The 27,338-nt window shown below is 36.6% G+C and overlaps 2 protein-coding genes across 3 annotated transcripts in view; both read right to left on the bottom strand.

Annotated features, from left to right (window-relative positions):
* Positions 1–1,165: 1,165 nt before the first annotated feature.
* Positions 1,166–4,704, bottom strand: LOC127831143 (trace amine-associated receptor 4-like). The gene is made up of 2 exons (XM_052356135.1): positions 4,358–4,704; positions 1,166–1,949 (listed from the first exon to the last, which is right to left on the bottom strand). Exons 1-2 carry the CDS (start codon positions 4,702–4,704, stop codon positions 1,166–1,168), a joined length of 1,131 nt encoding a protein of 376 aa, XP_052212095.1.
* Positions 4,705–17,305: 12,601 nt separating this feature from the next.
* LOC127881287 (U3 small nucleolar RNA-interacting protein 2-like) overlaps positions 17,306–27,338 on the bottom strand; it is a 31,173-nt gene continuing 21,140 nt past the window's right edge. Inside the window, exons 12-14 of one of the 2 annotated variants that reach the window (XM_052429038.1) lie at positions 26,672–26,838; positions 20,241–20,323; positions 17,306–17,482 (exon numbers count right to left, since the gene is read on the bottom strand). In XM_052429038.1, coding sequence (XP_052284998.1) covers positions 17,333–17,482; positions 20,241–20,323; positions 26,672–26,838 — 400 coding nt within the window. In that variant the 3' untranslated portion in view covers positions 17,306–17,332. The remainder of the gene's footprint in view (positions 17,483–20,240; positions 20,324–26,671; positions 26,839–27,338) is intronic. The other variant, XM_052429039.1, reaches the window with a different exon arrangement.

The following is a 27,338-nucleotide window of genomic DNA, read 5'->3' as shown; positions in this document are numbered from 1 at the left end:
CGCTCTAAATAACGGGATCGAAGGGGTCTTTACGAGGCAAATACACCTTTCATCTTCATAATGTCCTATGTCGTTGGTGCTCATTAAAATCGCATCATTAAAACGATACTAATGCGAAGCCACAAAATTAGTAAGAGAATTGAAAACTCCCTTTATCTTGAACGCCGCTTATGGGGAGCACTTAATTACTTTGCACTATGATAACGTAAGCTCGAAGTGCGATTCACCTGACCCTAAATCACTTATTCTTTGAGTTAAAAGAATGGTAGATTTGTCATGATTGTGTTGAGTGAGTATGCTATAAATATTATATTTAAGAGGCGACATTTAAGAGGCCTACTTAACATTGGCAAGTGTACCACGAGCTTCATCCGTCGCCAGTAATTTTAGTGATGGTCAGAAACCTTAACAAAGCCTAGCAATTTTTAAGCCATGTTCAAGTATGAGAATAAAACAATAATTACTTCGGGCTAATCATTTCAGCCGTTAAACTTGTACTCCGTTGTGCGATGTTAATTCTTGGTCCCACATTACTTCGGGCTAATCATTTCAGCCGCAAAGCTTGTACTCCGTTTGGCGATGTTAATTCTTGGTCCCACATTACTTCGGGCAAATCATTTCAGCCGTTAAACTTGTACACCGTTTGGCGATATTGATTCTTGGTCCCACATTACTTCGGGCAAATCATTTCAGCCGTTAAACTTGTACTCCGTTTGGCGATGTTAATTCTTGGTCCCACATTACAAACAGAAGGGGCACGAGTTCAACATTCTGTGTCTATTCAAGAGTAATACCAGTCATGAGCAAGAGATATGTATCAATTGAACTATATATACAATTAAATAGCTTCTTTTTCAAAAATTCGTGTGTCATAGAACGTTATGAATGTATTTAAAATTCCCTCGTCGGCTTAAAACTGATGAATATGCCAGTTTGTTTTGATTTAAAAAATGATCAGGTTCGAGTCCCGTCAAAGGCAAATGTTTCATTTTGGATATTTATAGTATTATTGTTTTCTTATTATATTTTCTTTGTGTGTTGTTAGCCCATGCAGATGTTAAAATTTTTGCATTAATATGACATTTGCAATTTACGAAACCATTACAAATACTCTTTTGTATGTTTAACCTTCATTTCTGCTAGGACATACTAAAGCGATACACATCTATGTCCGCCTACAAAACATTAGGTGTCCGTAAAGGAGTCTTATTTCCGCTCTGAATCGCCGGTCCAGGAAACCGTTAATGTAAGCATTAGCCATGTTGTTGATGAAGAAACACCAGATGAAAGTGTTGTAGAGCACACGGCCAGTGAAACTCATGTTGGGCACGAAGTTTGGATTCAGGAAAGTGATGATCTTCAACGACAGTTGTGGGAAGTAGCTCAATACGAAGACTGCTGTGATTAAAGCGAATATCACTGTCGTCCGTTTGGCGTGATCATGGTTGTTTTTTTCGGCGTCTCCACGCCGCGACAATTCAGACTGGCTGATAGTAGGTTGTTCGTTCTTGACATTTTTGTCGCACTGTTTATTTGTTGCGTCGTCACTGTCTACCGATTGAGCGGCGGGGTGGTCCACTGATGACGTCACGTTCGACATTTTCGTTGCTGTCTTCCTATGGCCTTCACGTTCCGCGCGTTTCAAGCTTTGTTTCCGTATGACCCTCCAACTCAGCGAGTAAAGAACCACGAGAACGACGAACGCCACGAAAAACACGAGTATAAGAAGCTCGTTAAAGTACGCCATGTATTGTGTTCCCCGATATTTGTTCTCTTCATAACAGCGCGTGCCCGTGATGTTCTCGTGTGACGTCATAACGATGTCCTGCCCATACAGCACGGGGGCGGGCCAGGATAGCAGTAGGGAGAAGCCGATAACCACAAGGCACGATACTTTCGCAACCATTCGGGACATCTGTTTGCCAAAAGGAACACAAATCTTCCGGTATCTGAAAAAAAAACAGAAGCGCAGATTCCTGCGGATACACCGGGTAATTATTTTCCGCAGACTTACAGTTTAATAAACACTTGACATGTGAAACCAGAAATGTTACGGTTATCCTTATTCTTGGAAGCAATAACTTCCAACATCGTTTGTTTTGTTGGTTGCTTGTTAAGGCCGACCCTTGTAAGCAGTTAACGACGATGTATACATTTCGACTTATATGTTTAATTTGTGTTTCCTGCTTCAGACAGTAAAGAACTTTATCATTACATAACAGCAACAGCAATCATGAACATGATTGTATTTAATCGATTATATTCGATTTCACGTACATCAGGAACCGGGACGGACTGACCTCCTCACGAATTATACTCAAGAAATTTCTTCATTTCTTACCCTTAATATGCAAATTTAGCCAACTAATTTTTTTTTTTCACCGATGTACACGTATGTGACGTTTTAAGACACATATGAATATATTCGTTTGTTAAGACAGACAGAACGGACAATTCCTACATTACCAGTTCTATTATATGACATGCAATGTGAACAAATGTTGATGGGTTACAAATTAACTTTCGTATTAACAAAATACGCTTTTATTTTCATGAGTAAAAACCATGTTGTTGCTATACAAAATCAGACTTAATCACAAATGTCTTGAAACAAGTGATAAAAGAGCTCCCTTTTATCCCATTTGTAAATATTTTTTCTATTATTAATTAGCTAAGATTAAAAAAAACACAATCTAATTTACAATTACCTTGTAGTTGTCGTTTTTATTTTGATCGCTTTATTTGCTGTTAATATAACATGCGTTGTATTTTATTGATGGTTTATGATACGCGCATGCAAATTTCTCTTTACAATCAAGTTTAACCTAGATGACGAAAGTCTAGTCTATACCTGTGTCAAATCGGTCTTACAGTAAATGTAACTATGTATTAAAGGGGCCTTTTCACGTTTGGGTCAATTGACAAAATTGAAAAAAGTTGTTTCTGATTCGTAAATGTTCGTTAAAGTTATGATATTTGTAAGGAAACAGTAATACTGAACATTTATCAAGCTCTAAAATAGCCATTGTATGCATCTTTTGACGATTTAAGAAACCGAAAAGTATAAAGCGTTGCAATGCGACACGAATTAATAATTTTGAGAGTTCTGTTGTTGTCCTCATATTTTGTGAAACTACGAGGATTGCTTATATAAAGGATAAAATACGCCTGACATTGTATTCGTATGAATGGCCGAGTGGTCTAAATGGTAGACTTTTTACTCCAGATCTCCAGGGGTCAGTGCTGAATGTTACATTTTTTTCTCTTTTTTTTTAAATTTTATTCTGGATTTTTACAGGAGCTTTTTGTATCCAATATTTACATTTATCAATATAAAGCATTTAATGACAAACTTCAAAACATGCCAAAATCTGTGAAAAGGTCCCTTTAATGTAGTGTTACTCACGATAACTTACCCGTATTAAAGGGGAGATATGTCATTTTATATTGGCACGATCATTATATTTAATAGTAATTAGATATAGCTGCCTAATTAATACGCATCAGATCATTGATCATCAAGTATTACGTACACACGACATAGTTTTTTCATGCGAACGTTAAAGCGAGATTATACGATTTTTATATGTGTTTAATTGTAATTCATTGATTAAAATATGTTACAATAAAAAAAGGCAAGAAAAATGATATATTGAAGACGAATTTCATAAAATGCAGCTAAGACAAATTAGCGTCACGTGCCGATTGTGATGAAGATATGTCGTACATATTTTCTTACAATATCCGAAACATTCGTCTTTTCATTAGGATCAAAGTAAGTGTTCGTGTGTCGTATATATCGTTGCAGGAATTTAAAATGAACCGTTAAACTAAATTTAGAGTCACATCGTACATGCATGATATACATGCTGGCGAAGTCGACTGTATAGACATTTCCATTTTAGAATTAAATATCTGGATTTTTTCATATTTTTCGACACATGTTCTTCATAACTTTTTTTATTTATATTGAAATATATCTATAATTAGTTTTTTACACATGTAATATAAATTCATTAATATTTGACAAAACTCGTAAAACCTCGCTTTAAAATTACCACTCAATAAAATACATATTTCCGATGTTCCGATCAAGCAACCGTACTCCGGCGGTTAAAAAATGAATGGGCTAGTTCTAAGACGCGCTTAATTGGCGGTTGTCGGCTCAGATAGTACTTAAAAGTATTCGGATACCGATACTCAACAATGTGCCCAGGTACGGACAATACGCTTAGAGGCACACGGCCATATTTTTTTGTATTCCAGGGCTATGTTGTATACTTATGGGTATCATGGGTACTTTTAAGTAGTACCAGAGCCGACAATGACCAATCGAGCCTTAGTCGCCATAGCGGACCTATCAACGGCGATGACGATCAGCAGGAAGGCGGAAGCCAAGCAGATAAAGTAGTTGACGAAGCGGAGGATCTTGCATGCGGCCACCAGGGTGAATGTGAGCGGATTGCGGAGGTCCACGAGGATGAACGGCATTCCCACCACGCACGTAATGAAGTCGAGTGTCGCTAAGCTTAGGACGAACACTCGATAGTTGGAGGACTGCATGCGGAACACGTACACATACAGCACATGCAGGTTGCCGAATATCCCCGCCGTCATGAGCAGCGCCACGAATACTACTCCACCCACGTACTGCTTCGCCTCCTCGTGGTTAAGTCTCGCTAGAATTTCTTCATCTGTCTCCATAGCACTTAGCGGATACTGTCACAATATTATATTTTATATTCAAACTATATTTGCATGTACTTGACAGTTCACCAGTTTTGATTCATGTGTTTCATATTTTATACATAAAAATGTATACTTCTATATCCTGTTTACACCATAATAATAATTAAGTATACAATCTCAGTTTTGAAGTATTTTCACTTATTGTAAACCTGTACTATTTAACCTTTTTATTGTGTTGCTATTAATGTAAATCGGATTAAACATTGATTTCGTTAAAGTGTTAGTTCAGATAAAACACTATTTATACTCAACATTTTACGATGTCCAATGCTGATAAAGAACCTGGTACATCCTGACTCCAAATTAGAAACTGAAAATAAGTGTACATCGCACATACTATGTGCCATTTACAAACAAATTAACACACTGTAGCGTCCGTGTTTAATTCTGGCGAAATTACTGAGGGTGTATATCCCATACACCATCAGTTACCAACAGTGTACCTAATAATACCATAGGCGTATATAACTGCTAAATAGCCAATGGCATCAGTATTTCACAGTAGTAAAAAACCGATATTTACTAGTGTGTTTTGTTGAAAAATATTAATGTGTTACGGTGCGAGTCTGCAGCCAATAAGACAAGGTAATCATTAACGTGGATCCCCAGGGCTGCCTAGAAACACCTTGCGCCGAGCCGAGGATACAGATGCCTAGGTCATGCGCAAGACGTGGAGACAGCTGTGGACAAATCTGGTCACCTATAAACTAGATGGCACCACATGCGAAGATGAGATCAAATGTATGTGTTTCTGTCATGAGTGTATTTAATTTTTTAGATAACGTTATCTTAAGGAGCATCATCGCGTTTGACCGATTATTTCGGCAATTACTAAAGTTTTAGTTTATGTATGTAAGTAATTGTTACTTACATACATTCAGACACAATACCACGAACAAAAATCCTTGAAACAATCTGCTAGTCTTTGGTTCAACTGTTTTAATAATTAAAAACAATAAAGAAACTAGTAAAACCGCATTTGAAAGGAAAATGCAATCGATTTCATGGAAGGGTGTCAATAGTAATTGTTTACCATACCGACTCTGTTGTAGAAATAAGTTCAGTTTGTTTTGCACTCAACTGACTGCTTATTAGACGGAGTAGAATAAGTGAAAACCTGTCGAGGTAAACAATTAGTTTAAATAAATGTCATTCTGGTATGCCAACCCTTACACACGTGATTTTACAAAACCTATTATACATATAAATATTAACACGTTTACATTTCAGCTGTAACATTACTAAAGCACCTGGGTTTAGTAGGCACTTAAACATTTTCCTAACATTTATACGCATCACAAAAGCAAAGGGAAGCAGTGAATAAGTGAGGTCAGTAACAGATCTACAAACCTACGTAAAACATTGTTAATCATAGTTTACTTAACACGTCTTAAATTTTAAAAAAATCTACAAAGGGCGTTTATCATGGTTTGATATATGCAGTTTAAGAGAACACATAAATGTGTTTAATAATAATAAGATTTCAACGTTACTTCAACCATTTCATATGATTAATTACTAATAAAAATTTATAATGCACACACAATAGGAAAAAGGGTATTTAAAAAAACAAACATTAACCCATTAATGCCTAGCGTCTAGAAAAAATACCTTGGCAAACAGCGTAGACCCAGATGAGACGCCGCATGATGCAGGGTCTCATCAGGGTCTGCCCTGTTTGCTTAAAGGAATTTCTGTAAGAAATCTTCTAAATATATAAATATACATATATATACTAGACATCCCTAATTTTGGAAATAAATTGATCCAATAGAGAAGGATTGGAGAGTCCACTAGGCATTAATGGGTAAATATCAAACTCAGGCTTTAATGGTAGCCAATGTTTGCTAAGACAGAGGTAATCCATTAAACATAAATCGAGAAACTATAAAGCAGTCTGAATAATTTACTAAGAAGTTTCATTGTAATGAATTTTTATATACGTAATTTATTGTTCCTTTAAATGGTATGTCAGATCTTTCTCTATTCAGGATAAAGTTAATAATAGTTCAGATTAACTTTTTTACCGCAGATAACACGACAATTAAAAACACAATGGCGGACAGCGGTGTTGTTTTGGTTGCTTCCGAAGTTAACATTGACGGATTTTAGTCATTCAAAGGAAAATATCCAAAAACGTAAAGACAAACATGTTTGTCTTTTAAATCATTTAGCTCAGATATGAATATGGTTTCAACACGCAAATGAATAATCCGCGAGACTACCGTGTTGAAGTACTGTTTAGATGCACAAGGTTTGGGATGAACTAAGGAATTCTATGACGATGCAACTAAATCAAGATGCAAATAAATTATATTATGTGTAATACATGACTTATATTCTGTAAATTCGGTACCCTATAAAGGTATTTTAAAAAGTTTTTGCCCGTAAATAAGGAAGAACCTATGGTCATAAATATAGGATCTGGCACGAGTTGTCATATCATACCATATTTTATTAAACGAGTTCGGGAATTTTGTTAGTAAGCGAGCCTTTGGCGAGCTTACTAACGAATTTCCTGGACGAGTTTAATAAAATATGGTATGATATGACAACGAGTGTCAGATATTTTTATCACATGCTTTTAAATGAGCAAATTAAATAAATATTTACGCAAACATAATGATAAATCCCGAATGTTGTTTACATTTCGTGACGTCATTTGACGTTGCAACGTCATTTCAGCAAAATAAAAAAATGCGATTGGTCATTTAACGAAAACTAAGCCAATGAAAACGCTTAAAAATGTTGTATTACACATATGTTATATAAAAAAAATGTAATGGTTGAATTACATGGGAAACAAGGTATAGCATGTGATTAATATGATTATAGGTGCTACCTAATTTACGGGCAAAAGCTTTTTAAGTTTTTTTGATAACTATGTATTTTTAATAAATATATTGACATGATTGTGTTCAAAATATTATAATTGTTGCAATAATTAAGTAATGCATCCAAAAAAAATCAATCTTAAAACAAGTTACATGTTCCAAGCTTAAAGATCTAGCATCTTATATTTTTTTGTTTTCTAGCCACAGGAATTTATAGCTGGTTCGGTGTCTGTGGTATAGTGGATGGGTTGTCTGCTAACTGGCTTAGTCACTGGGAGGTCTCTGTATTGATCTCTTAAGTGGGAGCATTCTTTAGATAACCCTTAAGACATACTATGGCGTACCATTTGGGTTGAAAGTCAAGAAGACCTACAAGTTAAAAAGAGAAATGTACGTCAAAGTACAATAATTGTACGTCGACATAAATATAAAATACACTTCGAAGTATATATTTGAACGTCAAAGTACAATTTGTACTTCGACATACATGTTTGTACTTCGACATACACATTTTTTGAACAGCCAATCAAAACACTAGTCTCTTGAGCCGCTTTTCCTTCAGATTTATTCATAATTCCGGTAAATGTTTAAAATCTCTTTTAATTGAGGACAAAATGAATAAAAAATATCAGAATGGCAAAAAAACAACACATAGAAGTTTCAAGTATTTAATGCATTGAAATAGATTATATACAAATTTGAAGAAGATTCAATTGTTACCTTTTTAAAATTAAAATTATTCAGCATATTGTGAGTATTTATTGATCATGCGGGGCGGAGTACTACGACCGTCCAGTGCATTACTGTGTAGGAAATTCCCAACGGTAACCAAACAGTTACCAAGCATTAACAGGATAAATAATGTATGGTGGTATTTTGTGATAACCATAACTTGCATAAGTCAGAGGTTAATTCCGCCACGCCAGGTCAATAAATACGCACAATATCTATGAGTTAGCGGTCGATAGTCGCATAATTTGGTATAAATTATAATAATAATAATGTTTAATAAATACACACAATATCTTTGAGTAAGCGGTCGATAGTCGCATAATTTGGTATAAATAATAATAATACTTATGTTCAATGTCAAATATCTCTAAAAGCAACAGATGTAAGGTGTCTTCTGATTGGCTAACACTCAAGGGTCGGTGAAAACTGTACGTCAAAGTATATTTCTCGTTCTACCTAGTAGGTCTTGTAGACTTTCGACGTCATGGTACGTCATATAGACACTAAGAACTGGTCCTACCCAGGAACCAGTTTGTTTCATCAAATGTCTCAATTCAACTTGACAGCTTGCTAAAGCAGTTGCATTTAGCATACAGTACATGTGATGTGTCAAATCAATTTTGATTGACAAATTTGACAGGATTTTTTTTAATCCAATAAGTTTTAGACTGCCAAATAACACACACTACGTATTGAAAGCCATACCTGGAGCTTTCGTCTGTATACCACTGACTTCATCAGAAGAGTGATTTCTACTGTTGGGAAACGTTAACACCACTAATTGTCTTCTTATTTATTATCAATGTATAATTATGTGTAACAGCATAACAACATACTTGTTTCGCAATTAAAATATTTAATAAATACAGGTATCTTGCAGGTTTCTAATTTTCTTTCGCAAACTTTTGTTGAATAGTTTAAATTGTGTCGCCACTAAAAAACTAGCCATTTTGTAGCAATTCTAAAATCACAGTCTAAACTGCATACACTTAGCTCTACAGTTACAATTTGAATGCAAATATTAGAATGCATCATGTTATATCATCCATATTTTTTTATTTAAACATTCAAATAACACATAATACAGTACATATATAAAAAGATATGTGGTATTGTGTGGATATACAAAACACTTCACATCATTTATTTGCACATAAAATAATAGTTACAAAATAAGTAAAACTCATCCACCTACATTTTAAGAATATTTACGTATATGAAATTACAAAGTGGTGTTATTGTATTACCTTTTACAAAATTAACATTGCTGGTTTTGCACTAGCCATAAAACATTTATCATGGATTAGCAAGTAACAACCAATTTATTAATTACACAATAGAACGGAAATCATATTAATTGCATTATGCATTTACTAAACAAGCTATTTGCTACTGTTTAGAATTACACTATCTTACTAAAAATGATCACTGGTACTTAGTGCTTTTACATACTTGTGGTAAGTTTTGTATTACTAGTTTGACAATAATCGGCAGACACTTGTCGAAATACAGACAAAATTTGCATGGAAACTTTTCATATTTTTTCAGCATAATTGCCTTCAAATTGTTAATTTAACAACCCTTTGACATTGTTTGCACATCTGATCTTATTATACCATAGCTGATTTTTGTTTATAGATAGACATATATAGACTTTTAAAAGTTCTATAAAAGTTCACACATGTTCCATCCAAGTAAACAAACAGAACCAATAAAGATCACCACAGATAATAACTGTGTGTATAGCTTGGACATTTTGATAGTTCGGGAATCCCTCCTTTGTTGATTTCTGTAAACCAAAACTGTCAGTTTTGCTGGATATAATGGCTTGTATAATGCCCAGCTCTTGCCTTGGCAGAACAGCTTCTAAAAACGGAAAACCAACAAATATCTTAAAATTTGATCAATAATGCAGACAATTTATAAATGTCTTGTTTTTTGTTGATTTCGAATCTGGAAGATTTTTTACGTAAGATTGTGGTACGAAAATTCCAACGGTATCGGATTTTGTGGTTTTAGGCCTAAACTATTTATAGTGATATGTAACCTTTTGGGATATCGGTAAAGTGCGAGCAGACGAGGAGAAAATACTTTAAAAATTAAAGCTAAAAAACTAAAAAGTTAGATCTGAATATCTTAAAAATTTGTGAATAAATGTGTTTCTGGTGGGTTACAACGACAACTTACCAAAATATTGCTCATGATCAAACGTAAAACTTCTTTCTGGGAGCGAATGGAAAATGCGTCACAAATTCTGATACATAAACAGTAGGGTGTCGTTATTGAAATACCGCGAGAATACTTAAAGAATAGAGATGCCAACTATAGTGTTTAAAACAAATAATTTTTTAACAAGCGTTTGTGATTTGTCAGGATAATAATAACAATAAGATATCGAAAAGATCAAAGCAAATAAATTCGACAGAAATCGGAGATTCGGCAATATATTAAAGACGGGTTATGTTCCCCTAAATTGTGTTCGGTGAAGACTGTTACTATATGTAGTGAACCAGTCTTCGGCTTATACCCACTGAAGAAGAGCATTTAGGGGAGATAATTGAGTAATGACCTAATTCTGGAACGGTTGCGAAGAAAAACAAATACTGCGAGAATATTTAGTGCGATTCGCTACACAATTATGATGTCATTGATATAACTTTTTCTGAGGTATGTATTTACATGTGATTTAGCATATGTCAACGTGTTTTTGATTTGTTCAAGTTCATAAATAGCATCGCGAAAATATATGTCGCGTGGCAAATTTTTTTGAGACGTATCCATATGTGGTATTCTTATGTAATTTTATGTCTAAATTCCCATATGTATGAACGGTCAACGCCCGCTTCGCGGGCTTTTGCCCGTATAACTATTATTACACCACAATGACGTAATTTTTGTATTAGACAACGCTACAAATGGCGAAAATAATGGAAATACATTTAACAAAGTACCCACAATGACGCGTGACGCCGATTGTTTATTTCATGATCACATGCGTTTATCCGGAATACTGAATTTCGGACAGGTATATGACACGTTCGGTCGGCCCAGTATCATTTCATGTTAAAAGGCATTTGCACCAGTATTTGTAAATATTTTTAGTTTTATGTAAAATGAAAAAAAAATCCAGTAAATTCAATCAATGAGATATTACGTTTTTGAAGTATTTCGTTGTTAAATTACCAATAAGCAAATACAAATAAGACATTAATTTTGAGATTCTAACATATAGCCGGCTTATAGTATTCTATATACAGACGATAGAAAAACTGTGTGTTAAGTTATATACTACCGCGATCGGCGACTTTGTTTAAAAAGGCAGAAAAAGACGTGGGTTGTTCTGCAATTAACCATTGGCAGTGCTTGCTATTGTAACATAGTTTAGGGAATTCTCAGACATTGCTCAGTAAAATGCACATGCTTAAACGCGTGATCTGGTAAGATTTTGACAAATAGTTACTACATTGTTAAGCCCTTAGTTTCAAGTCAAAACGAATGTTTCAATAAACTTGGCACTTTGCATTTTTTACCACAATAGCTTTATCGTGGTTAACAATATCCATGGAGTCAATTTAATTTTTATTCACTCAGATTTTATCCATGAATATGGCGTCAATTTCATTTGTTTTAGTGTGTTGACGTTCCGGAAATGCATGCGTATGTATATGTATTTTATAATGTATTACTAAAACAGTTGTACCATTTTAGAGACGAATTTTAAATAGTCTCGGTAGAATCGAAATACTGCACGACAAAGTTTTGTTTATTTGGATATTATTCAAGGGGTTGTCGTTCCGATTCTTGTCATCAAACAACTCGGGCAATCTCTCTCGTGCCTATACTCATCGGAACTCAAATCAATGGTAATTTCTGCAATTACCAACACTTTGTCGTAAATTATTTCTATAAAAACAGCCGGGAAAACACGCATTATCTTTCTTAATTGCATGGTGTATTCACTAAGGCATTATGTGCTTACTATGTTGTTGGGTAATTTTAATGGCGTACCACTTGCCATTGCCCCGCACCACTTAAAGAGCTATTATCAAGAGAAAATTACTTGGGAAATGTGTAGATCACTTGGCAAGCAAAAGATGTTCCTATATATCTATACTTTATGTTGAAACCATATTTAATCATTTTCATCACAAGAGAAATCTAGAAGAAGTGCTGCACAATTTAACTATATTCGATGTCGATAAACCAACCATCCAACAGACTGACAGACCGACCAAACTGCAAACTGACAGATGGACAAACCAACCTACCAACGGTGACTTTTAAAGGCTGTGGTGGCATAAATATCAAAGCACGCTCACGTAATAATAACTGTTGTTCCCAGTGAGCTGGCAAGGAAAACCAAACTTGGCGTTGGCGTCTGACGTCACATGACAAAGTGGGTCAAAAGTTCTCTGTCTTTCCTTGACCTGACGATGTTGACGTTAAAAGTCATTCTATGCAAATGAGAAACTTAAATTTGTGTTAATGCTACCTGAAGTTCTATGTGAAAGCTTCCTGCACACAAACATACACTCCATCTAAACTTACTGTTAGGAATATATATATATTTATTTTTTTTTGAGTGACACAGACATTGACTGCTATATCGAGCTAATAACAAGGACTTTCAGCTTCATTGAAAACGTGATAAATAAAGCAATATAATTTATCTCATACAAGCAATACTTTTAAGCTCACCTGAGTAAAATGGTACGCCTTTGTGATCGCCTTTTGTCCATCGTGCGTTGTACAGCGTCAACATTTGCCTTGTTAACAGTCTAGAGACTACATTGTTTATCCGATCTTCAAGCAATCTGGTAAGAAGATTTGTGCCAATGATATCTTGGACGAGTTTGAAAATGGTTCTGGTTGGTTGTAAAACAGTGCCGCCAGGAGGCGGGGCATTTTTCCTTTTATGGCTATAGTAAAACCCTGTATACACTCTAGAGGCTACATGCATTGTCCGATCATCATAAAACCTGGTCAGAAGATTTGTGCCTATAATATATTGGACGAGTTCGAAAATGGTTCCGGTTGCTTGAAAAACATTGCCGCCAGAAGGCGGGGAATTTTTCCTTATTGGCTATATATGACGATAGTAAAACTTTGTTCACAACCTAGAGGCCACATTTTTGTCCGATCTTCATAAAATTTTGTCAGAATATTTGTACAAATTATATCTTGGACAAGTTTGAAAATTATTCCGCTTGGTTAAGGAACATGGCCACCAGAAGGCGGGGCATTTTCGTGATATGGCTTGAGTAAAAACTTGTTAACACTCTAGAGGCCACATTTATTGTCTGATGATCATGAAACTTGGTCAAAAGATTTGTTTGTATGATATCTTACATGAGATCAACAATTGTTCCAGTTTCTTGAAAAACGTGGCCTCGAGGGGGCAGGGCATTTTCCTTATATGGCTATAGTAAAACCTTGTTAACACTCCAGAGGCCATATTTATTGTCCGGTCATCAGGAAACATGATCAAAAGATTTGTCCCAATGATATCTTGGATGAGTGTTTAAAAACATTGCCGCCTGGGGCGGGGCGTTTTCCTTGTATAGCTGTTGTAAAACATTGTTAACATTTTAGAGTCCACATGTGTGTGATCTTCATAAAATTTGGTCAAAAGATTTGTCCCAATGATATCTTGGACAAGTTCAAAAATGGTTCATTTCGGTTGAAAACATGGCGGCCAGGGGGTGGGGCATTTGTCCTTATATGGCTAAAGTAAAGACTTATTTACACTCTTAGTCACATTTATTGTCTGATCTGCATGAAACTTGGTCAGAATAGTTGTTTTAATGATATCTTGAATGTGTACACAAATGGTTCCGATCTGTTGAAAAACGTGGCCGCCAGGGAGCGAGGACATGGCTATAATAAAACCTTGTTAGAACTCTAAAAAAATTACATTTCGTGTTCACTATTCATGAAACTTGGTTAGAACATTTGTTCTAATGACATCTTGGGCTGCACATAACTGATCAGTTCCTTTGTTTCTCAGGTGAGCGACTTTGGGCTTTTGAGGCCCTCTTGTCTCTGTTAAACAATCGTTCAAGTACATATTACATGTATTCCTAGATAAATTGTATTATTGGTGTCTGGCCAATTTGTTACATATTTGTTCATGCTAGTGAAATGTTACTGACACATTGGTTTGCTTATGTCGACGTGTTTGTCAGATTGTACAGTTTCGTGTCCATTTGTCAAATTTTCCTGATACAAATTCGGATTTTAACCAATATTCATAAAACTGTGGGATTATACAACTGTGGTCAGTCTTAAAATGGCGCAAATCACCTGAGTTATTTTGGCACTTATATCGTTGACATTTGGGATCGTTTGCCGTTATCCGCTCAAATAGCCCTATGGTTGTTATCTGAAATTCATCAAGTTGATTATAAACAAGTTTTCATCCATCATCACCAAAGTTAGTATTGTAACTAAATAATGGCGACATGAATTGTGTTGTTATGGCTCTTTAATGATCTTAAATTGTCCTTTACTGTTTAAGCTCCAAATATTTTTTATTCAGTTTTGACCAAAGTTTGTTATAAGAAAATCTCTGTTCAAAATTGGTTGGCGTTATAATAAACGTTGAAATCGCCCTAGAAATTTAGGAGTTATGTCGACTCTGTAATATGTCAAAATTGCCCTATTAGCAAATCACAGTCTCTAAAAGTCCAACAGTTTTTCAGTGGTCATGTGAACCCAATTTGAACCAAACTTAATAAAAATGTTTGTTGACATGTTATCTCGTCTGAGTTCAACAATAAGCTCAATCAACCCAGGAATTGTAGAGTTAAATCCCTTGAACAGTCTTGAATAGGACTTAAACACTGTCTCTGAACTTTCAGTTGAAAGATTTCACTCAAACTTAAAATTTTAACAAATATATTATTCCTTGAGATGGGTATAACTGTCTCCAAGTGTTTTTCAGTCAGCTCTCATTTTCTGTGAATTGGACAAAATCATGTAATGTAATGGCTTGTGTTTAAACTGACTGCTTAACTTTATTACTACTTACTACTCAACTGTTTAACTATTTTATAAAATATATGATTATTGTGATTCAAGCTGTAGTGTGAGTCTAGAAATTTTGTCAACTGAAATCATGTCATGTTTGTGATAGACAAGTTTGTGTCACTGTTCTGAGGGATTTCTCATCAAGCAAGGGCTTGCATATAACTTTATTATTTTCATTACTTTATTACTCACAAAGTAACAAGAGCACCGCATAGTGGGTGCCAACGCTCGGCTGTGAGTGCAGTTTTGAATCAATGAAAGCTTGTCAGAAGTTTTATATTAGAGTGCAGTGGCATTGACCTTCAACCTAGTGACCAACAAATGGGTGTGGCATGTATAACTCATCAAGGTACATTTACATATGAAGTTTCAAAGTTGTACGTGGAAGCACTTTGATTTTAGAACCTGTAAAAGTTTTATATAAGGGGTCACATTGACCTTGACATTTGACCTAGTGACCCAAAAATGGGTGTGGCGTGTAGAACTCATCAAGGTGAAGCTACATATGAAGTTTCACAGTTGTAGGTGGACTCTTTTTTATTTAAGAGCCTATGTTAAAGTTTTATAGTAGAGGTCACAGTGACCTTGACCTATTGACCCAAAAATGGGCGTGGCGTGTGGAACTCATCAAGGTGCAGCTTCATATGAAGTTTCAAAGTTGTAGATGGAAGCACTTTGATTTTGGAGCCAATATTAAGGTTTTAGCACGACTAGGACGGTGGATGCTGGCCAACGAGCTGGCTATGACAATACCTCGGTTTTTGTCCGAAAACAGCCAAGCTAAAAATCATTTGTAAACAATAATTATAAATCACATGCCATATCTTTTTTCAGCTGACCTGAGCAAAGTATACATGAACTCATGTTGAGTTTGTGAGAGCCATTGATTGTTGTCAGTCATGATTTAAATTTATCTTGTGAACACTTAAAGGCCACATTCATTCACAGATCCTCATGAAACTTGGTAAAATATTTGCCTTTATGATATCTGAGCTATGATAAAAACTTGGTCACAAGAGCTTTAAATAGGTTACTACCTGTAGGTCAAAAATGGTAGAAACATTCGACTGCAGGGGGATGGGGCAGTTTTCCTAATATGGACTTAAACAGTTATTGTGGACACTCTTCAAGTCACTTTATCATCATGAACTTCCAAAGAATATTTTTAATATCGCAGTAAAGTTCGAAAATGGCTTTGGTTCATTGAAATACATAGGGGTGGTTGGTGCAGATTTTCTTTTTTTCCTTGTATCAGTATAGGTAACCTTTTGAACACTCTTGACATCACAGTTTTGCCTAATTATCTTGACACTTCAAATGTTTATTATGGATGTTTGAAATTTTTTGGGGCTTTTGAACAAATGGACACCAGTGAGTGGGGAAGTTTTTCCTCATTTTTTTTCATGAAAGCTGATTACTTAAAAACAGATTACTTATCATCCGCTTAAGGCGAAGGGATATATTGTTGGCGTTGTCCTTCCGTCTTCACACATTTTTCAAAACTATATTTTCAGAAACTATGTAAGATTACATCATACAACTTTATGGGTGTTTAGATATCAATGAGGTGAAGTGCAATGCACAAGAACCATAACCCTACAATGTCTTAAAAGAGTTATTGCCCTTTGTTTTGTAAGGATTTTACATTACATAAGGGATTTTTAAATGCCATTAAGTATTTATTCATCATTGTCAGCCAGTGAAGCACATACAAGAACAATATTCCTAGTAAGGCACATGAAATCCCCATATCCGTATGACCACGGTCAAGGTCACACAAATTTCAACTTTAAATAGCAGAGTTGTTCTGCATCCATTCATGAACACAATTTCTGCTGGGTCTTTTGGCCTTCTTGTTTTAAAATGTTGTTGAATACGGATTAGGGTTGGCGGAAATTGGAAAGAGTTCAAAGTTTTTGTATTCTGTAAGAAATGTTAAGGAAATACAACAACACTAAGTATTTACAAAGATGTATTTATTTGTGCTCCTATCTGACAGTGTATTTAAGTTGGATAACAACAATGGAGTTTTTGGCCTCTTTGTTTGACCACCAGCGCCCCAGTCTGTGTTCCTGGCCAACCCCTGCCACCAGAAAGCGACCATCCAAGGAAAACTGCAGGCTGTTCACAAAACCAGTCTGAAAAGAATTCGGTAAAACTGCAGGCTGTTCACAAATCAAGTTTGAAATGTATTCAGGAAAACTCAAGGCTATTCACAAATCCAGTCTGAAACAAGGAACAAAATTGTCACAAAACCAGGTTTTCAGTTGAAAAAAAGTCTGATAAAGGGAGACAATTCAAAATGTGTATTGTTAACCCCCTTGTGTAAAATTGATTTCAATTAGAAAACAAGGGCTGTTTGTAAAACATGCATGCCCCCCCCCCCCATATGGGCTGTCAGTTGTAGTGGAATCCATTGTTTGAATACGTTTTTTGTCACCGTGACCTTGACCTTTGACCTAGTGACCTGAAAATCGATAGGGGTCATCTGCCAGTCATGATCAATGTACCTGTGCAGTTTCATGATCCTAGGCCGAATTATTCTTTAGTTATCATCCAGAAATCATTTCACTGTTTCAAGTCACTGTGACCTTGACCTTTGACCTAGTGACCTGAAAATTGAAACGGGTCATCTGCCAGTCATGATCAATGTACATATGAAGTTTTATGATCCTAGGCGTAAGAATTCTTGAGTTATCATCCGGAAACCATTTTACTGTTTCAAGTCACTGTGACCTTGACCTTTGACCTAGTGACCTGAAAATCAATAGGGGTCATCTGCCAGTCATGATCAAAGTTCCTATGAAGTTTCATGATCCTAGACGTAAACATTCTTGAGTTATCATCGGGAAACCATTTTACTGTTTCGAGTCACTGTGACCTTGACCTTTGACCTAGTGACCTGAAAATCAATAGGGGTCATCTGCCAGTCATGATCGATGTTCCTATGAAGTTTCATGATCCTAGGTGTAAGCATTCTTGAGGTATCTTCGGGAAATCATGTTACTGTTTGGAGTCACTGTGACCTTGACTTTTGACCAAGTGACCTGAAAATCAATAGGGGTCATCTGATAGACATGATCAATGTACCAATGAAGTTTCATGATCCTAGGCCTAAGCGTTCTTGAGTTATCATCCGGAAACCATTTTACTATTTCAAGTCACTGTGACCTTGACCTTTGACCTAGTGACATGACAATCAATAGGGGTCATCTGCCAGTCATGAGCAATGTACCTATGAAGTTTCATGATCCTAGGCCTAAGCGTTCTTGAGCTATCATCCTGAAACCATCTGGTGGACGGACGGACTGACGGACCAACCGACACGTGCAAAACAATATACCCCCTCTTCTTCCAAGGGGGGCATAAAAAAAGTATGATAAAGAGAGACAACTCAAAATCAAAATGTGCATTGTTACTGATTGTTCCTTGTTACATAGTTGTTTCAAAATCAATCTATTTTTAGTTGTGGTTTGACCTTGGAGATATTGACGTAATTCTTTTGTGCGACCCACCGTCTAATAATGGTGAACAAATATGCTAAATGATTATAAAATGTCACAATGAATGACATAGTTATGGCCCAGACAAGCTCATTTATGGCAATTTTTGACCTTCAAACTTAAATTGTGACCTTGACCTTGGAGATATGGACATGATTCTTTCACACGACACACCGTCTAATGATGGTGAACAAATGTGCCAAATGATTTTAAAATCTGACAATGAACGACAAAGTAATGGCCTGGACAAGCTCATTTATGGCCATTTTTGACCTTCAAACTCAAATTGTGACCTTGACCTTGGAGATATCAACGTAATTCTTTCACACGACACACCCTCTAATGATTGTGAACAAATGTGCCAAATGATTTTAAAATCTGACGATGAACGACAAAGTTATGGCCTGGACAAGCTCATTTTAGCCGTTTTTGACCTTCAAACTCAAATTGTGACCTTGACCTTGGAGATATCGAGGTAATTCTTTCGCGCGACACACCGTCTAATGATGGTGAACAAATGTGCCAAGTGATTTTTAAATCTGACAATGAACGACAGATTTATGGCCCGCACAAGCTTGTTCCACCCGCCAGCCATCCGCCCGCCGACATTCGCCAATCTAATAACCAGTTTTTTTCTTCAAAAAACCTGGTTAATAAATACAGGTCACCAAAAATATACCTTGCAAGCTGTTTAAAAAAACAGTCTGAAATATAAACAGGTCATAAAAACAGATCTTGCAGGCTGTAAACAATACCAGTCTGAAATGAAAAAAAGGTCATCAAAAACAGATCTTTAGTAGCTGGTTCTACCCAGGAAACAGAGTCTATAGTTAAACATTTGAAATTAATGTTCTTTTTTGTAAACATTTAATGGTAAATGAAAATAATATTGACGAGTTTTAATACCATGGTTTTACAAAGGAATTCACTGAATGCCCTAAACATAAGAGGAAATGTTTCATGAAAATGTGCTAAAGGATAAAAGGTTATAATATGGAGAAGACACAAACGTGTTAGTGACAGACTGACAAACAAATGGGCATTCTTACAATCTCCTAACAGCTTTGCAGCGGGGCATTAACAACCAAGGCACTTTCCGGACAAAAAAAACATTAAGTTTCATTCCAGACAAGCTGTATATGCCAAACTTAAACATTTGACCCCCACTGACCTTAATCTTGGAAGAATTGTAGCTTGAATGGACTAGTCAAGCATGCTAATACAACAGACCATCTTGGTCTTCCTAGAACGTGGCACATATAAGAATTTTAACGACATGAGGAGATGTGCGGCCTAACATTATCTGCTTCCATACTTATTCTGTGATGTTTACCCACAACCTGAACACTATACCCATACACCCAATATAAGCTGACAGAAGTGCCTCACTCACCACAGGGACTGCACACAGGGCCTCTAACTTGTGGCAGTCATTGACACACCTCCACAGTCGGATACTGCCGTCCTTGGATCCTGCTTGAAGAGAACATGTGAATATGAGCCTAGCTCTGGGAAAACGGGGTTTAATGCATGTGTGAACAGTGTCATCACAAATTAGCTGTTTGCACAGGCTCATTAAAGACAACACTTTCTGCTTAAACTGTATTTTTAAGAGGCTTCTTTTAAACAAAAAATGCCATCAAAGTGGAATATGTTCTTGATTAGCCTGTGAAGACTGCACAGGCTTATCTGGGACAACACTTTTAACACATGAATAAACCCTGTGTTCCCAGAGGGAGGCTCATATTGAATAATTAACAGCCTTTGATATATGACTTTGACAGTGGCACATTAACAGCCTTTGATATATGACTTTGACAGTGGCACATTAACAGCCTCTGATATATGACTTTGACAGTGGCACATTAACAGCCTCTGATATATGACTTTGACAGTGGCACATTAACAGCCTCTGATATATGACTTTGACAGCGGCACATTAACAGCCTCTGATATATGACTTTGACAGTGGCACATTAACAGCCTTTGATATACGACTTTGACAGTGGCACATTAACAGCCTCTGATATACGACTTTGACAGTGGCACATTAACAGCCTCTGATATATGACTTTGACAGTGGCACATTAGTAGCCTCTGATATATGACTTTGACAGTGGCACATTAACAGCCTCTGATATATGACTTTGACAGTGGCACATTAACAGCCTCTGATATATGACTTTGACAGTGGCACATTAACAGCCTCTGATATATGACTTTGACAGTGGCACATTAACAGCCTCTGATATATGACTTTGACAGTGGCACATTAACAGCCTTTGATATACGACTTTGACAGTGGCACATTAACAGCCTTTGATATACGACTTTGACAGTGGCACATTATCAGCCTTTGATATACGACTTTGACAGTGGCACATTAACAGCCTCTGATATATGACTTTGACAGTGGCACATTAACAGCCTCTGATATACGACTTTGACAGTGGCACATTAACAGCCTCTGATATATGACTTTGACAGTGGCCCATTAACAGCCTCTGATATATGACTTTGACAGTGGCACATTAACAGCCTTTGATATACGACTTTGACAGTGGCACATTAACAGCCTCTGATATATGACTTTGACAGTGGCACATTAACAGTCTCTGATATATGACTTTGACAGTGGCACATTAACAGCCTCTGATATATGACTTTGACAGTGGCACATTAACAGCCTCTGATATATGACTTTGACAGTGGCACATTAACAGCCTCTGATATATGACTTTGACAGTGGCACATTAACAGCCTCTGATATATGACTTTGACAGTGGCACATTAACAGCCTCTGATATATGACTTTGACAGTGGCACATTAACAGCCTCTGATATATGACTTTGACAGTGGCTGGCACATTAACAGCCTCTGATATATGACTTTGACAGTGGCACATTAACAGCCTCTGATATATGACTTTGACAGTGGCACATTAACAGCCACTGATATATGACTTTGACAGTGGCACATTAACAGCCTCTGATATATGACTTTAACAGTGGCACATTAACAGCCTCTGATATATGACTTTGACAGTGGCACATTAACAGCCTCTGATATATGACTTTGACAGTGGCACATTAACAGCCTCTGATATATGACTTTGACAGTGGCACATTAACAGCCTCTGATATATGACTGTGACAGTGGCACATTAACAGCCTCTGATATATGACTTTGACAGTGGCACATTAACAGCCTCTGATATATGACTTTGACAGTGGCACATCAACAGCCTCTGATATATGACTTTGACAGTGGCACATTAACAGCCTCTGATATATGACTTTGACAGTGGCACATTAACAGCCTCTGATATATGACTTTGACAGCGGCACATTAACAGCCTCTGATATATGACTTTGACAGTGGCACATTAACAGCCTCTGATATATGACTTTGACAGTGGCACATTAACAGCCTCTGATATATGACTTTGACAGTGGCACATTAACAGCCTCTGATATATGACTTTGACAGTGGCACATTAACAGCCTCTGATATATGACTTTGACAGTGGCACATTAACAGCCTCTGATATATGACTTTGACAGTGGCACATTAACAGCCTCTGATATATGACTTTGACAGTGGCACATTAACAGCCTCTGATATATGACTTTGACAGTGGCACATTAACAGCCTCTGATATATGACTTTGACAGTGGCACATTAACAGCCTCTGATATATGACTTTGACAGTGGCACATTAACAGCCTCTGATATATGACTTTGACAGTGGCACATTAACAGCCTCTGATATATGACTTTGACAGTGGCACATTAACAGCCTATGATATATGACTTTGACAGTGGCACATTAACAGCCTCTGATATATGACTTTGACAGTGGCACATTAACAGCCTCTGATATATGACTTTGACAGTGGCACATTAACAGCCTCTTATATATGACTTTGACAGTGGCACATTAACAGACTCTGATATATGACTTTGACAGTGGCACATTTACAGCCTCTGATATATGACTTTGACAGTGGCACATTAACAGCCTCTGATATATGACTTTGACAGTGGCACATTAACAGCCTCTGATATATGACTTTGACAGTGGCACATTAACAGCCTCTGATATATGACTTTGACAGTGGCACATTAACAGCATCTGATATATGACTTTGACAGTGGCACATTAACAGCCTCTGATATATGACTTTGACAGTGGCACATTAACAGCCTCTGATATATGACTTTGACAGTGGCACATTAACAGCCTCTGATATATGACTTTGACAGTGGCACATTAACAGCTTCTGATATATGACTTTGACAGTGGCACATTAACAGCCTCTGATATATGACTTTGACAGCGGCACATTAACAGCCTCTGATATATGACTTTGACAGTGGCACATTAACAGCCTCTGATATATGACTTTGACAGTGGCACATTAACAGCCACTGATATATGACTTTGACAGTGGCACATTATAGCCTCTGATATATGACTTTGACAGTGGCACATTAACAGTCTCTGATATATGACTTTGACAGTGGCACATTAACAGTCTCTGATATATGACTTTGACAGTGGCACATTAACAGCCTGATATATGACTTTGACAGTGGCACATTAACATCCTCTGATATATGACTTTGACAGCGGCACATTAACAGCCTCTGATATATGACTTTGACAGCGGCACATTAACAGCCTCTGATATATGACTTTGACAGTGGCACATTAACAGCCTCTGATATATGACTTTGACAGTGGCACATTAACAGCCTCTGATATATGACTTTGACAGTGGCACATTAACAGCCTCTGATATATGACTGACAGTGGCACATTAACAGCCTCTGATATATGACTTTGACAGTGGCACATTAACAGCCTCTGATATATGACTTTGACAGTGGCACATTAACAGCCTCTGATATATGACTTTGACAGTGGCACATTAACAGCCTCTGATATATGACTTTGACAGTGGCACATTAACAGCCTCTGATATATGACTTTGACAGTGGCACATTAACAGCCTCTGATATATGACTTTGACAGTGGCACATTAACAGCCTCTGATATATGACTTTGACAGTGGCACATTAACAGCCTCTGATATATGACTTTGACAGTGGCACATTAACAGCCTCTGATATATGACTTTGACAGTGGCACATTAACAGCCTCTGAAATATGATTTTGACAGTGGCACATTATCAGCCTCTGATATATGACTTTGACAGTGGCACATTAACAGCCTCTGATATATGACTTTGACAGTGGCACAATAACAGCCTCTGATATATGACTTTGATAGTGGCACATTAACAGCCTCTAATATATGACTTTGACAGTGGCATATTAACAGCCTCTGATATATGACTTTGACAGTGGCACATTAATAGCCTCTGATATATGACTTTGACATTGGCACATTAACAGCCTCTGATATATGACTTTGACAGTTGCACATTAACCTTAAGTCAACATAAATTCAACTGTAACGCGACCTTATCTGATTTAATCCTAGAAATGCATAGTTACACAGTGCAAAGAGTAACATCATTTCATGTTTTATGTACTTTGAAAATTCAGGTTGAACAAGCAAAGTATCCCCCTTCAAAAATAAATTTTGTGATGGACTACGCCAATACTATGAATAATGAAGAGTTGTAGGTCTGAAGTGACCAATCATTCTTATACCTAAGGAAATAGTCTAGTAGGAACGGAGGTACACGGAGCATGATTGGAACCATTTTTTTAAATGATGATGATGTTCTACATTGTCTTGGGTAAAAGGAAATGTTTGTTCCAAAGAAAAATTTCATGGCTACGGGGTCTTAATCCAAGATGGCCACCAAGATGGCCGACCAAAAACATAGGAAATGCCGTTTTTTCGCAAATGACACAAACAACATATATTTTCCATGATTCTGGTAAGCCTTTTAATTAAAGCCATTGAGAACATATTATTCTTATTAATCAAATAAGTTTTTGGGTGAAAAATTAAACATTGTATGAAAAAAATGACTATATCAATGAAACAAGAGGGCCATCAGCCCTAAGGCGCTAACCTGAAAGCCAAAGGAACTAAACTATTCTGAAAAAATGCAAGTTAATTCATGAAGATTATTTTGGCCCTAAAAAGTGACTTTTAACATGTTTTTTTATATTTGACCTTGTGACCTAGTTTTTGAGCTCATATGACCCAGCTTCATTTCTGGCAAAATTTCATTGGGACAAATGTTCTGACCAAGTTTCATGAAGATTGGCCAATAAATGTGGCTAATATAGTGTCAACAAGTTTTCACTAAAGCCTTATAAGGACAACTGCCCCACCCCCCACCCCCCCTGGCGGCCATGTTTTTCAACAAACCATAACAATTTTCAAACTCACTCAAGTTTCATAAAGATTGGATAATAAATATGACTTCTAGAGTGTTAACAAGGTTTTGTAGTAAATAGCCATTTAAGGAAAAATGCCACGCCCCCTTGTGGCCATGTTTTTTAACTGATCTCAACCATTTTTTAACTTAGCCCAGATATTATTAGTTCAAATATTCTGACCAAGTTTCATGAGCATTGGACCACAAATGTGACTTCTAGAGTGTTAACAAGGTTTTATCATACAGTAAAGCCATATAAGGAAAACTTCCCCGCCCCATGGCGGCCATGTTTTTCATTCAACTGGAACCATTTTCAAACTCGTCAAAGATATTATTGGGACACATATTTGGACCAAGTTTCATGAAGATTGGACTAAAAATGTGACTTCTAGAGTGTTAACAAGGTTTTACTATGGCCATATAAGGAAAACTGCCACGCCCCCTGGCAGCCATGTTTTTCAACCAACCGGAACAATTTTCAAACTCGTCCAAGATATTATTGGCACACATGTTCTGACAAAGTTTCATGAAGATTGGACTAAAAATGTGACTTCTAGAGTGTTAACAAGGTTTTACTATAGCCATATAAGGAAAACTGCCACGCCCCCTGGCGGCCATGTTTTTCAACCAACCGGAACCATTTTGGAACTCGTCCAAGATATTATTGGGACACATGTACTGACAAAGTTTCATGAAGATCGGACAATAAATATGACTTCTAGAGTGTTAACAAGGTTTGCTATATATAAAACTGCCACGCCCCCTGGCAGCCATGTTTTTCAATCAACAGAAACCATTTTCAAACTCGTCCAAGATATTATTGGGACACATGTTCTGAGTAAGTTTCATGAAGATTGGACAATAAATGTGGCCTCTAGAGTGTTAACACAGTAAATGTTGACGACGCACGACGGACAAAAGGCGATCACAATAGCTCACCATGAGCACATTGTGCTCAGGTGAGCTAAAAAAGGTAAAAAAACATGTGTTTTTGTCCTTTTAACATGTTTCAATTTGTATCTCAAAAACAGTTTAGATACAATTATTATCCTAAATACATTTATACACACCTATAAGACTAAGGAATATAAATATATAATAAGTTCAAATAATATTCTTAACCATGGTCCAGTAAAATGAACATTCTAAATTTTTTAGCTCAATTCAAAATATGAGATTTGAGTTCCAACTCAGCCAAGTATTGAGAATGTGGGTCAGCTCACAAGCAATTTTAATCACAGCTAAGAGAATATATTCTTCATCAAACTCAGGGTTGAGACAGATTCGAAACTTAAAAAAAAACCTTCTGTGAGCTCCAAATTGAGCATGATGGTCAACATCATCTTAAAAATTGAGAGAAAATCTCAAAGTTAAGTCAGAATAATTTAGTCCTAAAGTATGTTCACGGTAACAGGCCAATAAGTCCACACATGCTGGTTCCCAGCTACCTGACCTACCTGAGGCCAGGAGGTCTGTGTTGTGTAGGGCCGCCACAGAGGTGATCCAATTGTCCCCTGGCGATGTTGCAGGGGAGTTCCCGTTCATGTCTGGCGCCCGGTTTCCATGGGCCCCCTTCACAGTACACAGGGGCTTCTTTTTCATGGCTCCCCACAGGGACAGGGAGCTGGGAGTATTCACATGTATGATAGGCAGGGGTTTCACTGCTTATCGAAATAATTGACAATTGTGACAAATTTGCAAGAAGTGGTGACAATTTTTTCAAAATATGGAATCTCACTACTGACACCATAATTGTATACTGTGCTTATCTGTATAACATGAAATCTTGTTTGGTACATTATGGTAAAATATTGTGTTACCACATTTTGCACAAAACAGCCACAAGGGAAATTTAGTGGTGACACCTTTTTTCACCATGGGAAACCCATGAAAGAGAGAGTTATCTCATGATGCCCAATATAAGGAATCCAAAAACTTTCACATTGGCATATATTTATGTAATTATAAACAAAAATACCGAAATCGGTTTTATAATAAAACCATATACTGTATTTCAGTCTTTCACCCGAATTTTGTGTATGTCAATGTATTATTTTTTCAGACATTACCATAAAAGGCTACTAATGAAAAGGCTTAATAGATAGAACAGTTTTACACTCAATC

Source organism: Dreissena polymorpha, chromosome 5 (genome assembly GCF_020536995.1).
Source record: "Dreissena polymorpha isolate Duluth1 chromosome 5, UMN_Dpol_1.0, whole genome shotgun sequence".
Taxonomy (NCBI): Eukaryota; Metazoa; Mollusca; class Bivalvia; order Myida; family Dreissenidae; genus Dreissena; species Dreissena polymorpha.
The sequence above is the reverse complement of the archived record's forward strand: the minus strand, read 5'-3'. Positions and strand labels throughout refer to the sequence as shown.